The sequence below is a fragment of the Vanellus vanellus genome (genome assembly GCF_965231255.1).
Source record: "Vanellus vanellus genome assembly, chromosome: 14".
In the NCBI taxonomy this organism is placed as follows: Eukaryota; Metazoa; Chordata; class Aves; order Charadriiformes; family Charadriidae; genus Vanellus; species Vanellus vanellus.
In genome coordinates this window covers 10,867,743-10,883,642 of record NC_138919.1, presented here as the reverse complement: position 1 = coordinate 10,883,642, position 15,900 = coordinate 10,867,743, and the positions used below count along the sequence as shown (strand labels likewise).

Below are 15,900 nucleotides of genomic sequence, written 5' to 3'. Positions count from 1 at the left end.
TGTTTTGCAGATTATCTGCATTGGTGACATGGATTAATTGTATACTTGACTCTAAGTTATTCAGCAGTAATGACATAGTAACTTGACTTGAAACAATGGTAATTTCAAGGCAAATGTTGCCTTCTGGTAAAAAGCCACCTGCAATTTATCCCCTGTAAACATATGACACAAGTAAACTGTGCTAAACAGTGTCTTCTATACAGTAAGTTGTCTCAAGTGTGTCTTTTGAAACAGTCACCTATCTCTTTTTCTCCCCTGCCCCCCCCCCCCCCCCCAGCTTATTTAACTCTAGTTTGAGTCAGGTAATTACAGATCTGGGTTGAAGCCTTCCCAGGGAATGATGAGAGAAGCCAAGCCTTGCAGACCTGCTCCCATCATTCACTTGTACCACGACTTCACCGTTCATGAAAAGGTTTTGTGGAGCTGCTCAGCTATCAGTAACTGGCAGTGGCTGAGCAAGTCTGAGAGTCCCAGGGGTTGTTGGCAAACTGAAGGGGAGCTCTGCTTTCCCTCAATGCCAGTATTATTTAAAGGTGACATAAGGAGACTCTCCCTGTGACATGTGGCTTTGGTGTGAGAGTTTGGTGATGTTTTTGCGTTCTGATCTCGGTGTTAACCAAAACAGAGCAAATAGGGGAAGAGAGAGTGAATCAAAGCTGCTTGCCTAAAAGATGATCTGAGAACGAACCCGTTTAGGCTCATTATTTCTCTATTTTATCCATTTGTGTTGGGGGACAGCTCTCCAGTCCAATGATCTGGGTCTTAAAAGGAAGCAGAAAATCTGGATTTTAGGTAAAGGTTATATAATTGCAATATTTCACTACTAGAAGAGTGATGGTTAGGGGACTACTTAGTTGTAAATATTAAAGATTTTTTTTATAGAAGTGGGAATACTGTAGAGAAACCAATGACAGCATAGGTGGTGAGACAGGATTCCAGTAAAGAGAGAGAGCTAGTATAATCTTCTGGTGTCTCAGAAAGGATAGTTATAAATGCTTTTCTGTCTGTGACATCTGTTTTGTGAAAGACAAAACTTACTTAGCAAAATGTGAGAATGCTGTTACTGACCCCTTGTCGCAGTTTGTTATTCCCAGAAAGTCAGACCGCCAAAGGCAGTCATAATTATTTGTTGTCTTGCTTTTCATATTTAGTGAAAAGTGTGGGTTTTTTTATACCAAAAGGCTTGCGTGCTCCTGAAAAATACCAGACTCTTATTTTTGCATCCATGCATTAGCAGAAAGTGACAGTTTTTAGTTCTTACTCTGAAATTTTTTAGTGTAATACAACTTTTCCTTCTGCAACTTTGAAACATCTAATGCAGTCAGTCTTATCCTTTTGTTTTAAAATTGAAAGGGAGGGAGAAAAGTCACCTTAATGCCTATGATTATGGGAGGTGTGTGTAGCTTAGTAATAGACTTACAAACACAAATGTCCTGGAACTTGGTTTTGGTCATATGCTGACTGTTTAATATTTTCATTACAGATGAGTCTGTACAGAAAGCCTCGAGTACTCTGGATCAGCACATAAATGGGCGGTCTGGAAATGCCAAAGGTCTGATGTGTACCAGCTTCAAGCACAGTTACCTGTGCTTGGAGTTAGTGATTGTCTCGTGAGGCACAAGGTAGATACCTACACACCTTACTTCTCTTGTGAGACATAGGACATCAAGTGAAATCAAGGATATGTGAAAACTTATTAACAAAATGTGTGTGTTGGTTGAAGCTGCCACCAGATTTCTCAAGGAGAGCTGAGAGTCTTTGTTATAACTGATGACCTAAGTTCAAGTAGTCAAAAGATCTCCTTTGAAGCTGTTGATACAGTAAACATCTAAATACTGCAGCATCCTTTGTACAGTGTAAAGGATTAGTGTCATTCACTGTAATAGGGAAGTCAGGACTCGAATCAGTAGAGAGAACTAGGGTCTCTGCAGGTGGCTTTGTGTATTTTCTGCTTTAAAAACTGTAGTCGGTTTAAAAAATCCAAGTGCATGCTCTTAAAGCACTTTCAGATGTCAGTCCTTTCACTTAGAACAATTCTTTGTACATAACTTAAATATGATTCCCATGTTTACGTGGTCAGCTGGTAATGAAGTTCCTACACAACTGCATGAAATGAGTGATTCTTTTGGCTGGCAGCCCGTAAACTATGTTACACTTACCGACATGGCTAGCGTGCCTTCTGTAAACTCCTTATGAGCATCTGCTGCCAGAAGTGATCTTATGAGGTGGTCTGGCTCTTGTCTTGAGACTTGTCCCTTCACTGCCCTGTTAGGTGGCTGTACGGGTCATGGTTCTTACAGCTGCTTTGAAATGTGCTAGGCATGGGATACGGTTAACCAGAGCTGCTGCAAGGACTTCTTTTGTGTGCTTAGCGTGGTTTTCTTCATTGTTGAGAGCAGTAAGAAATATAAAGTTATTCACTTATTACAGTTAGTTTAAAGGATATCTTATTATTACAGAAATCACTTGATATCTACCTGAATTATATTCAGCTGAGCATAGTGTATGAAGGTGCCTCAGCTGCTTCAGGGTGAAGTCTGCTAGCTAAACTCAGTGCAAACAGAATCTGTGCACGCTTAGCTCAGTTTAAAAGTAAATGTTTTTTTTCCATTGCAGAGTGGACTGTAGACTGAGGTGGTTTTTCAAAGTTATTCGGGTTTGGCTACAGGATAGTTGCAGTTTTCTGTAGATTAATTTATGGAATTGACTGAGAGTAAGGTAAATATTTGTAGCACAGCTACATTCAGATGCTTACAGCAGTATGCATCTGTGTCAAATATCTGAGGGTCATGGTTTCTGTTGGTCCATAATCTGCAGTTTTGCTGTAGAGATGTGAACCAGCTGTGTCTGAGCACAGACTAGCTCTTCCCCTGGCATGTGCTGCTTTAATTATTCATCATACACACTGAGGTGCTAAAGGTCTATCATGCTGTGCAAAAGTTACACTGTACCCTGGAAAAATACCGAAGGATTATTCTTTTACAACCCTTTGCACATTAAAGGAGAAAAACCCACAAACCCTCATTAGATGGTTATTTGCTTTTTTGTAAGTAGTGGACCTTGAGAGTTGTATGGCCTTTGATGAGGATCTCAGTGGAGAGAGGGAAGATTGATAGTTTTTTAAACGGATGGAGGTGAATTGTTCAGTGACTGAATCTTTGTTTTTTGAAAGTGGTGGATTCAAACTCATCCAGGGTTTGAATTATGTGCAGTGAAAGAAACGAGTTTGTTCACGTCTAAGTATGTACAAGGTTGGGAATCGGATGAAATCTGGTCAGGGTTCTGGTTTCAGCTTTGCTGAAAACTGATGGCATGTTCATGAACAGCCACGTTGTTTGGCTGTCTTGCTTTTCCCTCTGCCCATTGTCTTGCTCATAGCCTAAATAGACTTCTGAAAACAAGTACTGCTGCTGTGTGAATTAGTTCATTAATTTATTTACATTAGAGAAGCACCTGAAGGCACCCTTCTAAGATTATATGCTATTCAGCTAACTGGACTTGGGTTTGCTCTGTGAAAATACAATAATCCAAACAAATAATTCCACCCACCTTATAAAGTAGGAATGAAGCACATTAGGAAAGGATTTAAAACTTTTTAATGGGACCAAGTAGAAAAGACAATGAGAAGTAATTGGTAAGTAAGGTATTGTGTGGTTAGAGTGTAAAAGAAAGGGAGGAATTCAAGGATGATGCATGTCGTCTGAAGAAGCTGCTTAAGGAATGGGTCTTCCATCAGAAAAGGTCCTAAAGTGCCTTTAATCTCTCTTTCCCTGTCATTTTTCACATTATTCATTATTATTATTATTATTATTATTCATTTTTTCTTAAGCTAATCTTGCATAGTTAGCTGTGCATAGTGAACTACAGATCTGAAACATTCCATTTTTTTTTTTTTAAGACTACTTGTTGCAGTTTGAACATGAAGTGTGTTGTCGTGCCCTGTGTCTTAGTAGGTTGCGCTCTTCAAGTGTGCAGAAAGCAGGTTTCTTCTGCCCAGAGTCTTGAATGGAAAAATCCCCCTTGATGTCCCAGCCCAGGACTTGAAGTGACAGCACACCACCTTGAGGTGCAGTTGTTTAAGAGATTTTTGCCTGCTTTTTGGCAACTGCAAGGCTCCTTCTGGGAAGAGGTTTGGGTTCTTGGCACTGAGAGCTACCCCAGCATTATGGACTGTACATATGGTGAAGCAGTTCCTGAATCTATTGTTACTTGGATATTTTTTTTTTAAATACTTGCCCCTCTCTTCCCTTCCAAACGAGTTAAGGTTTTCCAGTATGGTCTTTCTCAAAGAAGTCCATATCCTGTTTGAGACAAAGTATTCAGACTTCCACCATATGTGTAGTCAGGCTAGTAACTGCTTGGGTTTCCCACTGACTGCCATTTAGCCTTCTGCCAAGTGACAGCCAAAACTCTACACGGTCCCTTTTCACGTCCGTAAAACTAGGTTCTACTCTGATACAGGTGTGTTCTGTAGAGACAAACTTTACCCACTTTGATCAGATTTCTAAATACTCCAGTTTGATTCCAAAGCTCAAAGAGAGGTTAATCAGAAGTAGCTCGTTACCCTGGTTTGGAACAGATTGACAAAGTTCCCATCTGTATGTCCCTAAAATCATAATGTAGCTGTAGTTCACTGAAAGGTGCTTGAACTGCAGGAAGCCTGACAAACTAATAATTCATTTTAACTAATTGCAGCAGGACTTTCCTGCTTTTAGACTTCCTCTTAAGTAACTTTGCATAAATGTATTTCAGTAGTAGAGGTGCGGAGCAGATCTGTGTGACAGACTGGTGCTAGCGCAGCGCTTCGTTAGGGATGTGGTGAGGTGTCTTCTGGGCTAATGAAAGCCCATAACATGCCCGTTGTCCTGGAGTCAGAGTGCTTTTGCTGAGAAAGTTTCATTGCAGGTTATGACTTGAAATAAGCAGTTTCCATGATGTGATGGCTTTGCTGACCGAAGCTTCATTTAACACTTACACACCAAGTGCTTTGGTGCTGTAGTATAAAACTCTTAACTGCACAGTAAAATCTCTCACATGCAGAGTTAATCCTCTCAGTTTCTGCCTGCTGAAGAGGGAAACGGTATCACTAATTCTTCGCTGATTCCCCACAGAAAAGCAAGGAAAGTTGCCTTTTGTGAGAAATCTTATCAGCTTTTACGCCCAGAAAAGCTGCTGAGGATGAGTGTCGAGGGCGAAAGCGGCTTTGGCTCTGCAGTGTGATCCTCTGTGCACCAGTGCTCAGGAGAGCCCAGGTCACAGGGGGCAATCAGACACAGGTGCAGAAAGAGGCAGGTAAGCAAAACAAAGGTCTCCATAATCCTGAGGGTGCACACCATTTACTTACTCGTTTTCCCAGTGGACTGCTAAGTGGGATTGCTAATGAAGGATGCAGACTGTTTTCTGAGTCACTGTTGCATGACACTCCTCCCGCACCAGCAAGGGGGGGATGCTTGGTGATTGTAGCATACAGCTGTACTTTGCAACCCTGACCCAAGGACTGAATTAAAACCTGTGCCACAGAAGTGTTGATGCTTCTTTCCACCACCGCCACAGTCACGTTGTGTGATTTAGGATGAAGTCAGCCACAACGCATTGCTGTGCTATGATAGCCTTTAAATACAGACTTGAATAGCTTGTTTTTTTTACTGCTAGTGCATGCTAACTTTTTATTCCACGTCCCATAATTGTGTTGTCACAGAAGTTTAGACTTGCTACTACATTAAAAATTAAAAGGTGAAATGGGTAACTTGGTTGAATAAAAGTAATAAGAATGGGGGAAGAATTGTAGCTGGCGGTTCTAACAGATGTTAAAATTTCTGGCTCCAGACAGCGTGTGTGTACAGGTCAGCCAATGTGGAAACTACTTCAAACAACCTGAAAAGTTTGGCTATTGCTGGGTAGGGCTGAACTCCATCAGATTCAGCTTCTTTTGAACTTGAAATAAGCATTTGCTTCCTGTGTGTGCTGTAGTCAGCTGAGGTGTAGACTTGGTGGATCATAGGTTTCTTCCAAAGAAATACAAATCTGTTTGAGAAGTAGTTAGTTTGTTGCATAAAGTTGCCATGACAATGGTTTTCAAAATGTGAAGTGTAAGATGTTGCCTCTCCTCTACTTAAGCAAACTCCTGGGGGAATGAGGCTGCACAGCGCCCTGTCCCTCCTGTCTCTTCTTTCCTCCCTCTATGACTTATAAAAGGAATTATTTAGTTGCAGGGTGCCAAACGAAATTAACATAGAAGTGCCAGATGTTACATTTGCTTAAATTCTTGAAATTCATGGGATGCTATGGTCAAATAGAAAGAAATCCAAGCTAGTGCTTCCACCATGAGAGAGGCAGGAATTCCTCTGTGCCCATATACGTTTAAGCTGGCTGGTGGCTGTGCACCCACACGGGGCGGCCCTTTCAGCAGGGGTGTATGCTAAAAGAGCTGTGAGACCATCGAGGGGGCAAAAGTGTTGTTACTTGTGTGGAAGATGAGGTTTGGAAGTGGAGGATGCAAATACAGGATGAAGTAGGCTGTTTGGACTATCCATCTCAAAAATAAATACCTAAAAATGGTTCAGTGGAGATACGTTTTTGCTCCGTGTGTGTGAATTATGGGCGAAAGTACCACTCCACAGTTTCTAGGGGTTTTGAAGCATTTTGGATGCCTGTTTCCTTGTGCTTTTGAAAGCTTTTTTAAAAGCTTTTATCTTAACTAGGTTTTATTTGTTGGTGAAATTTGTCCTAACCCACATATAGGACTAAAGTTTGGGGAAAACTCAACTTAAGCAGAGATTGGCATATGCGATAAGAACTTGTTTCGTGGTTGTCCTTCTACATCTATTGCCTACTTTCTACTGAAGAAAGCACTGAACAAGCTAATGTTCCCATTTGTTTCCTAAGAAGTACGTCTCATGTAAAAAGTAAGTATGCTCCCTAGATGTACTAAGAACCGCAAAACCAAGGCATTTTAGTATTTCTGTTAGTATGGTAGAGCAGAGGAGCTTTGCCAGAGCTTTCTTGGGTTTTTTGGGGTGGTTTTTTGTTTGTTTTTTTTTCTAGATCAGATACAGACAGAGGTGTTGACTAGGTGCTGTGGTTGTAGCTCTTGCTACACAAAGCAGATATACCTTTGTCATACTCACTTCAGAGCCTTGTAGTTGTATAGCAGAGCTGGGAATTTAAGAGGCGTGAAGTTGAGCCGGCTCAACTGAACATGGGAAAACAAACATGGAAAAGAATGTGCTAGAGAATGAAAAAAAGAGAATTACTTTCTAGACCCAAATTATGCTTTGCTAGGTAGCAGCTGTCTGGCATTCACAGATTAAACAGCCGCTTAGCTAACATGCATTGACAATGATAGCATGTCCTCTGTTTTGCTTTGAGTGCATGAAATGGGGAATTAACTCTCCCGTGCTGAAAGCCATAAAAGTATCCGGAAGCATGTGTTTACTCCTGACAAACATTTGAACTTGTCTGTTGTATTCAGGACCTGATCTATGCTTTAAATGACAATGCAGTGTTAGTGCTGTTAATGCTACTTAATATGTAAAAGAGTGAAGTAGTTTTATAAAATTACTCTTTCAACAAATGTGTTTTGGTTATGAAGGGTTTTATTAAATGCATAGTCACTTTTGAGAGGTTTGGTGCATTTTATGGTTTTCACAGCCTATTCTAAATGTAAAGATTTGTGCGGTCTTTTGTCTTTCAGCATTCCATGTGGAACCCAGGGAGCCTGAAGGAGGCTGTGAAAGCTCGTGGAATGATTCTCTGTGTAGCTGAAATGATGTAAGTATTAGATGTTTGCTGACAAGATCACTTGTCCAGCATCAACAGTTAGAGCAGCAATTCCTTCTGGTTCAGCAGTTGCAATGATCCTCTTGTGTCTCCTCAGTGGAAAGCTGTGTGTATCTCTTCAGAGCTGGAAAAAGACGGGGCACCTGTGATACTGTTCCGTACTCTCAGCTATTTTAGAAGTCATGTATCCCTGTCCACTAAAAAGTAGATAACGCATAGTGAAATTCTGTAAAATTCTTACAGACTTTGCTCAAGTCTTTGCCAAAAGTTGAGGCTGGGTTGAGGTTAAGCTCTAGCAATGCTGTCTTTGCCTTAGCTAGTGAACTGCTGCTTGGGAGGGGATTTAATGGTTGGCTGAGCTGTGTCTGCTTTTGTCATGAGATTTCCTAAATTTGTCTTTGAGGTGCTCTTGAATGTATGGAGGGTTTTTTTTCCTCTTCTTTCTTGATATTTTCAGCGTTTTGAAACTTGTTGCAAATACCTTCTGATGCAACACTCTATTAAACAGCATAATGCTTGGCTGTGTTTTGTTATTCTCTGGATGTATCCAATAATTTCTATTACTACAATAACGTTGGTCATTAAAGAAAAATACAGGGTTACTTAAATATCTCCTTTGCATCTTCTCTCCAGCACTTCAGTGCTGCTCTTTTCAATTGTACTATGGTGTGCTTGTGTGACACAGAATTGTTACTGAGTCACTTTGTTGTTTTGCTTCCTTCAAATCTTGGGTTACATGTGATCTGGTCACTTGAAAATGGAGAAAAACTTACAGTACTTAAAAAAACCACCAACAACAACCAACCAAAAAAAAACCAACACCAAAACCCAATCAACCAAAAAGCCCCACTAAGCATTAGCAAGGTCTTTCCAATCTTCTCTAGGTTTTGCGTTTAATGCATGGGGCAATATGGTTCTACACATCCTTTGTTCTTAGTTGGTGGCTTTCCTTTTGCAGGCTGTATTCACCAGTGCTAGTCTTCCTGTGTTTCCACAGGAGTTGCTTACTGCCTCCTAGAAAGGAGCAGAGAACATCATTGTCGATCTCTGCTTTGCAGTTCCTGTTCTGTGGAAGATGGCCTCACGGGCATCTTGGTGATTCATATTTACTGTAGGTTATTGCTCAATATTTGTCTGAGTAATCAAACTTCTTTGGGAGTACCGTGTCCTGTGGTGCTGAGTATGTTCCAACCTTAGCCCTGAATTTTGATCTCTTTTTTTAGTAGAATGGCAAAACTAGTGGTCAGTGCTGCCTTGTGTGTCTCACTGTTACATTGTACAAGCCTGTTGCGGTAATTTTGCTCTTGGGAACTGATCCTTTTGGGAATTGATGCTTTGCCACCAATCCGGTGTAACCTTTGGGTGTGCAAGAACTTTATACTTGTAGTTTCCGATCCAGCTGGGAGAAATATCTCTGCACGTCCTTGTGCTCACTTAACTGTAATCGGCATGACCTAGACGTGACATTTGCTTTGCTCTGCAGTTAAATGAGTAGCTCTGTTTGCTTTCATGAGAGCGCTTTTTCATACTTCTTGAACACTGAGTTCAGTGCAGCTCCTGATGCTGCAACTGGATCCTCTCTCCAGCCTTTCTTAACAAAAGGGCCGAGTTCTCCCACTTGTTTCTGTCTCCTGCCGAGGCTCTTGTTCCGTTCGTGCCTTGAAACCTGAGTCATGTAGGAAGCGGAGGTGACTAGCAAGTGAAGTGGATCCAGCTCAGTGAAGGCCTTTTATAAAAGGGTAACTGATGGAGCGCCAAAAGATTTGTCTCTTACAAAACCAGATACATGCACAAACGGCCAGCGGATGCAGTCTGACTTTTTTTTTCAAGCTGGTTTTGCTATTTTTGGGGTAGAAGGCTTCAAAGTATCTGGCACGTGGCATCAAGTTTCGTGTAGTAGAAAAGTGAGGAATTGCAGCAACTGTACTTCAGTATCTTCTAGTGTTTGCTCATAACAAGTAGGATTGTGCTCTGAAAACCTCCTCGGCAGGGAGGAGGAAGGAAGAGCTCCGTTACTGCGGGGAAGAGCAGTGCTCGCAGAGCCCAGGCAGTGGCTGCTTGGGAGCAGCAGTTGGCTCCTTGTAAGGCAAGTAGGTTGGAGTACAGAGAACGCGTTTGTTTGAGGGGTGTCCTGCGGGGGACATGGTTAACTTGCACTCTATGGGTTAATGTTACTGTACTCTCCCAGTGGTTTTTGGAAACAGTTGTCAGGTCATTTCCTCACGTACAGGTGTTTAATAATGCTGGATGATCTTCTCTCTGTATTGTAAGGCTGTCTTTTCATGACAATAAACCCTGTCGGTTTCATCATACTGGTGATGTCGCTTTGTAGACTTGAATATTAGATTGTCATCATTAATACAAGCTGTTGCGTAGGAAGCACGATGGCATGAATCACTTGTGTTAGGAAAATTTATGGACAGATTATGTAAGTTAGTCTCGCAAACTTTTTTTTTTTAACTTTAAATTGGGATTCCTAAAGTGAATTGGATTCATCTCTGTCCTTTATGCTGTGTATGGTTTCACTACTACCAGCTACTTTAGAGGAAAGTACTGTTCATTAATAGGCAGCTATTTTTTAATCTGCCCATAGGAAAAAGCTGTTCCCAGTCCCCAACATCTAATAATGGCTGTTATGCATTTGAGCAGGAATGAATCCTTTAAAATACAAATGAATAAGAAATTATTCTTGAATACATTAAATTGAACTTTACTTGCCTATACAAAGTTCATCTTTAAAGCAGTTTGAAAGGATGTGTTGGATGTTTGTTCCTTTTGCTGCTTAAAAATAGGTTTTTGTTAGTTTTAGTTGTGGGTTATGGGCTTAATAAGAAAGGGACTGGGGAGGGCAAGGGAAGGGAAGTCAGGTAGCTGAAACCAGCATCTTGGCTGTTGTAGTTGTACTGTTTCCTCATGAAACTGCGTTATGTGCTGTTTTGCCAAAATGGGTATAATGGCTGATTTATGTTTGTAATCCTGATTTCTGGAGAATTCATCTGCACTTGGTGCTGCTGCTCCAAGTTGGTTTACAGCTTAAAAGAGGGATTTGGTCTCAGAAGAGTTTTACCCAAGAAAGAATACAGAAAAACTGACATGACACTTATTCTATTTCTTAATTTTTCACTTTTATCTCTTTCTCTTGTTCTAATTCAGTAACCTGGAAGCAGTAAACAAAGACAGGGCAAACCCAATTTTTATGTTTGAGGCTTTTGCCTAACTGACAGTGGAGATTAAATGCAAGTAAGTGGGTAAACGGGGAATACGATAAGCAGTTGCTTTCTTGGAGTTGATGTTTCTGAGAAAAGGACTGTCCACGGCATGGCTGCATGCTGATAGGATAGTGTCACAGTGTTACTTTGGTTTTAATAGGGAAAATTTAAGAACTCTTTTCTGTGGGTAAAATATCTTTTCCCAATATGCAAGGCTTTAACATTGTGATTTATGAAAACAGGGTATGATGAAATCATTTTGGCATTTTAATTTTTAAAAAAAAAACTGAACTGGAATTACTACTACTTATCTGCATGTGTATCTGTCTGAAAAAGTTTCAATAAAAAGGCCCCCTCCCCCTGTCTGTCTTGTTACCTAAAGGTGGCACCCACTTGAAACAATGATTCCTAAACACCATCTTGCATGAAAAGTGAGTGTTGCCTGTATTCTGCAAACATGCTCTCTGTATGTTTTACGAACAAGAATCTAGATTCCAAACTCTGTTTAAAAAAACCAAACAAACAACAAACAAAAACCCAAACCAACACCTTCTCCATGCCCACCTTCACCCCCCCAAAAAACAAACAAACAAACAAAAAACAAACAAACAAAAAAAAAACCAAAAAACAAACCAAACAACCCAACCACCAAAACCACAACCAACCACTTTTGACCATTTGTTGAAGGTACAGTCTGAATCTACTGCTTCAGTCTGCCAGGCTGTCCCATCAGTGTCCCCACCCCCGCTGCTTTGTTTCAGTGTTTTATACTCTATATATAAAATGTGGGTATACTCTTAAAAACCATTTCCTTTAAAATATTTCTGGGTTAGAGTAGTCCGTCTTGATGAAGTCTGTACGTGAATCAACCTCTTTGTAACCTATGTTACAGTAAGAATTTTAGGAATTTCCTTTATTAGGACCCGTTAGTATACTGCAGCCACTGAGTGAGCTGCATTGATTTCTAGGTAAAACAGCCTGAAATTGCCTGAAATTTATGGCATATGCCAACCTTCTGTACACTACTCCTTTTCAGTATGCAAAGCTTAAATACCCTGAAGTTGGTCTCTTACTGGCAAATGTTATCCCACATTTAATATTTACAATATTCTTTGTGGAGAAACAGCAATTTGATTCTGAAACTGTTTTTCAGGTTAGTTGACTGCCGCTAATGGCATGGTGAGATGTGTTGAAGAGCAGCTGCGAGGGTGTCTGACGGCAAGGGGACTGCTCTAGAAGCTGGGCTTGCAACATCATGGGCCAGTGTGTCACAAAGTGCAAGAATCCTTCTTCTACCCTTGGCAGCAAAAATGGGGAAAGGGAATCCAGCAGCAAGTCGCATAGTAAGAGAAGTGCAGTCCACAAAGATGACCATGGTTCAGCTTGCGGGAAGTCTTCAGGAGATATACTTGTGAATGGGACGAAGAAAACAGATGCTGCTGTAGAGTCTAGTCAGCCTCCAACGTTCTCTGGAGATACAAAGAAAGACTCTGTTTCCAGCACAGAAGAATCTTCGCTCCAAAGGATTGGGGAGTTATTTAGGAGGTATAAGGATGAACGGGAAGATGCCATACTGGAAGAAGGAATGGAACGATTTTGCAATGACCTCTGTGTTGATCCCACTGAATTTAAAGTGCTAGTTTTGGCTTGGAAATTCCAGGCTGCTACCATGTGCAAATTTACAAGGTTAGTTCTTGTAGAACTTGTAATTATTTTCATATGTTAAAGTATATCCTGTCATCTGTATGTTGGATAGACAGCCTCATTAGCTTCACTTACTTATTTCTTCTAACGCTTGCATTTTGATCAAATTAATTCCTACCACTGCAGAAGGTAGCTCTGTATTGTCCTCGTTTCCCCTTCCCCTCACAGTGGGTTTCAGAACCAAAAAATGTGGTTTTGGACGTGATCTGCTAACGATGAACAGTGTAGTGAGATTCTGTAGACATTCATTTAGTCTTGATTTACCAAAAGCAGTTTTACTGTGTCCAGCATTATCTTGGTGATGAGATCAGACACTGAAATTAATTTTCGCTTTAAAGTAATGTTAGATTCCTTAGTAGTTGTTACCAACTCTGTTACCATTCTGTGAAAGAATGACAGACAGCTTCCTAAGAATTGTTCCTGCCCAACCAGTGTTACACTTAATGTCTTTTTCCAAGAGTAATCCTATTAAAGCGTAGAGAGGGAAGGAAATGCAAGGTTTTTTGACACTGGTAGCTGTTTCATATTGGTTGACAAGTGATTTGTGTTTAAAGTATTATCTGTCCTTCTGGACAAGGTGGTCAGTCAGCAGGCTTATAGCTTGTGTGATGCTACAGGAAAAGACAGAACAGCTAAAACTTACCAGAAAAAAAAAAAAAAAAACCTAAACAAAACGAAAAAACAACAACAAACCAAACAATCCAAAACTACAACAGCTTCCCCCAACTTGATTATCAATGTCCAGGTAAGAGCAAGTAAAGACTTCCTACAGGGACTTGCTGAGAGAGAATGAATTTTTTGTTCTTGTGGTCTATCTTGATTGGTTTGAGTAATGCTACCTGTTTCTACTCAGCTAATAACTTTCAAAATTACTTTGGTGTCCTGAGCCTTGAACCAAGCCTCTGCTGTGCACTGAACACAGGTAACTTTTCCAGCATCTTCAGAGTCTTTGTGGATTTGTGTCAAATGGATGGGTTATTCTGGAATGCAAATGTGGATTTATTGGAGGCTGATGGCGCAGGTATTTGCTAGTGTGGTGAAGGAATTGCAGGTAGTGTCTGTGAGTTGGCACAGCCACCATGAGTTTTAAGATCATTTTGATTTTCCTGGAAAGAGGGCAAATCTAGCGGTGAGAGGTTATATCTTTTTAACTGCATACTCCACGATATGAGTGCTGATCGACTTCTTCCATCAAGGAAAGCAGTGTGGTCTTCTGTTCTCCCGAGCGCTGCCCCATCTCCTGTCTTCCCTCCAGCCCGTCCCGCATCAGAGTCTGTTGGCTTTGGTTAATATTGGCTGGTTATAACACTTGCTCCATGAGCATTAGAGAAATCAGAGCTAACTATCTACCCACTTGGCCAGATTATTAGTATGCTAATTAGTATAGGACTAGTGCTTTGAGCAGTGTTTATATGTTGCATTGTAGCTTGTGTTACGTGATGCTGTGCTCTCTTCCGCTCTCTTGGCAGGTGCCTTCGCTGACCGTCGGTGTTGGCACCCTTTTTATTTTGCAGGCTGGAAGAGCAACCAAAAACCACAGGAAAGCCACTGGTGAACTGTTCTGTCCCTTGAGAACAGCTCGCCCAGAGCATGGGCGTTTAGACATGGGCAGTACTGAATCAAGCTGGTTTATATATGGCACTCCAGTGCATAAATGTGGTGTTTTCAAACATTTGGCATTTGTTCTGCGGTAAATTTTATTCACTGTCTGATGTGAAAGGTGCTGGATGTGGTATTATCGAGTAGTCAGAAAGCCAGACAGCAAAATCTCTTTTGAGTGCACCAGCAGATCTGAGTGGTGTCTGTGGTTCCCCAGGCCAGGAGAAATTTCTTGGAAATGTCTCCCCTTCCAGTAGCTCCCATTGCCAAGATCTTTGTGCCACCTGGGCTGAGAGCACACCTTGTCTCATCCGGATAACCCTCTTCCGATTCGGCATAGCTGAACAGAGATGGGAAGCATTCAGCACGTGAGGTCGGTGGGAAGCACTCAGACTAATTTCTTTTTCTTGCTTAATAGGAAGGAGTTTTTTGAAGGCTGCAAAGCAATAAACGCAGACAGCATTGACGGCATTTGTGCAAGGTTCCCCAGCCTCTTAAACGAAGCCAAGCAGGAAGACAAATTCAAGGATCTCTATCGTTTCACCTTCCAGTTCGGCCTGGACTCTGAAGAAGGACAGAGGTCGCTACATCGGGAAATAGCCATTGCCCTTTGGAAATTAGTCTTCACCCAAAACAAGCCCCCCATTTTGGACCAGTGGTTACACTTCCTAATCGAGAACCCCTCAGGAATCAAGGGAATCTCCCGGGACACGTGGAACATGTTCCTAAATTTTACTCAGGTGATTGGACCGGACCTTAGCAACTACAGCGAGGACGAGGCCTGGCCGAGTCTCTTCGATACCTTTGTGGAGTGGGAAATGGAGCGAAGGAAAAAGGAAGAGGAAACCAAATGTATTACATCTTCGGACACAGAGGGCCTGTGTGTGGAGGAACAGACTTAGCGGCATTGAAGCAGCAGTGACGGAAGCAACCTGTTGCCCTTCATGAAATGTAAACTCTGGATGTTTCTGGAAATTACCGAGGCTCCAGACTTTTCTACTTTACACCTTTTTCTGCCTTGTCTTTGAAAGGGCTCTAAAATGCTGTATCATGTTTTAGGCACTTTCTTAATTTTGGTTATTCCTTTTTCTCTTGCCCTGAAATATTTGACCCTGGCTACAAGTTAAGCGTTTTTGGGGTTGGTTTTTTTAAGACTTCAGATTAGTATAAGTAAGTCTGATATTTCTTGCACAATGTAGATCTTTTTAGTTAGGTTAAATTAACATCGCTAAATTATACAGTGCCAGATTAAGTTTTTCATACTACATCTGTCAGGGCAGGTCTGTACTGTGTGTAGTGCTGTTTACATTGTTGAAATTTTAGGCTGTAATAATTTTAAGGTTTTATACCAAGATGAACAGCAGTGTTAACTGTTAACTATAAATGCATTAATCCCCCCAGTAATAAGGCTCTCAAAACCAACGTAAGCAAAAGCTTTTTGTAATATGGCTAATTCCCATTTTAAAGCTAACTCTTAGTGAATGAGTCCAAATCATTCCTTTTTTTGGAGTTTCAAATTAAATGTTGGGATTGTTTTATAAAATTACTGTACCTGTCAGTCAACTGAGTGGTAGATGATGATTTGTATCTAAATCTCTTACACATCATG

General features: G+C 41.1%; 1 protein-coding gene across 1 annotated transcript; it reads left to right on the top strand.

The window, feature by feature from the left end:
• The first annotated feature begins 5,257 nt into the window (after window positions 1–5,257).
• Window positions 5,258–15,465, top strand: DCUN1D3 (defective in cullin neddylation 1 domain containing 3). Its single transcript, XM_082490519.1, has 4 exons — window positions 5,258–5,292; window positions 7,694–7,770; window positions 12,142–12,674; window positions 14,710–15,465. The coding sequence occupies exons 3-4, from the start codon at window positions 12,244–12,246 to the stop codon at window positions 15,191–15,193; spliced, it is 915 nt and encodes a 304-aa protein (XP_082346645.1). The 5' UTR covers window positions 5,258–5,292; window positions 7,694–7,770; window positions 12,142–12,243; the 3' UTR covers window positions 15,194–15,465.
• The last annotated feature ends 435 nt before the right edge of the window (window positions 15,466–15,900 follow it).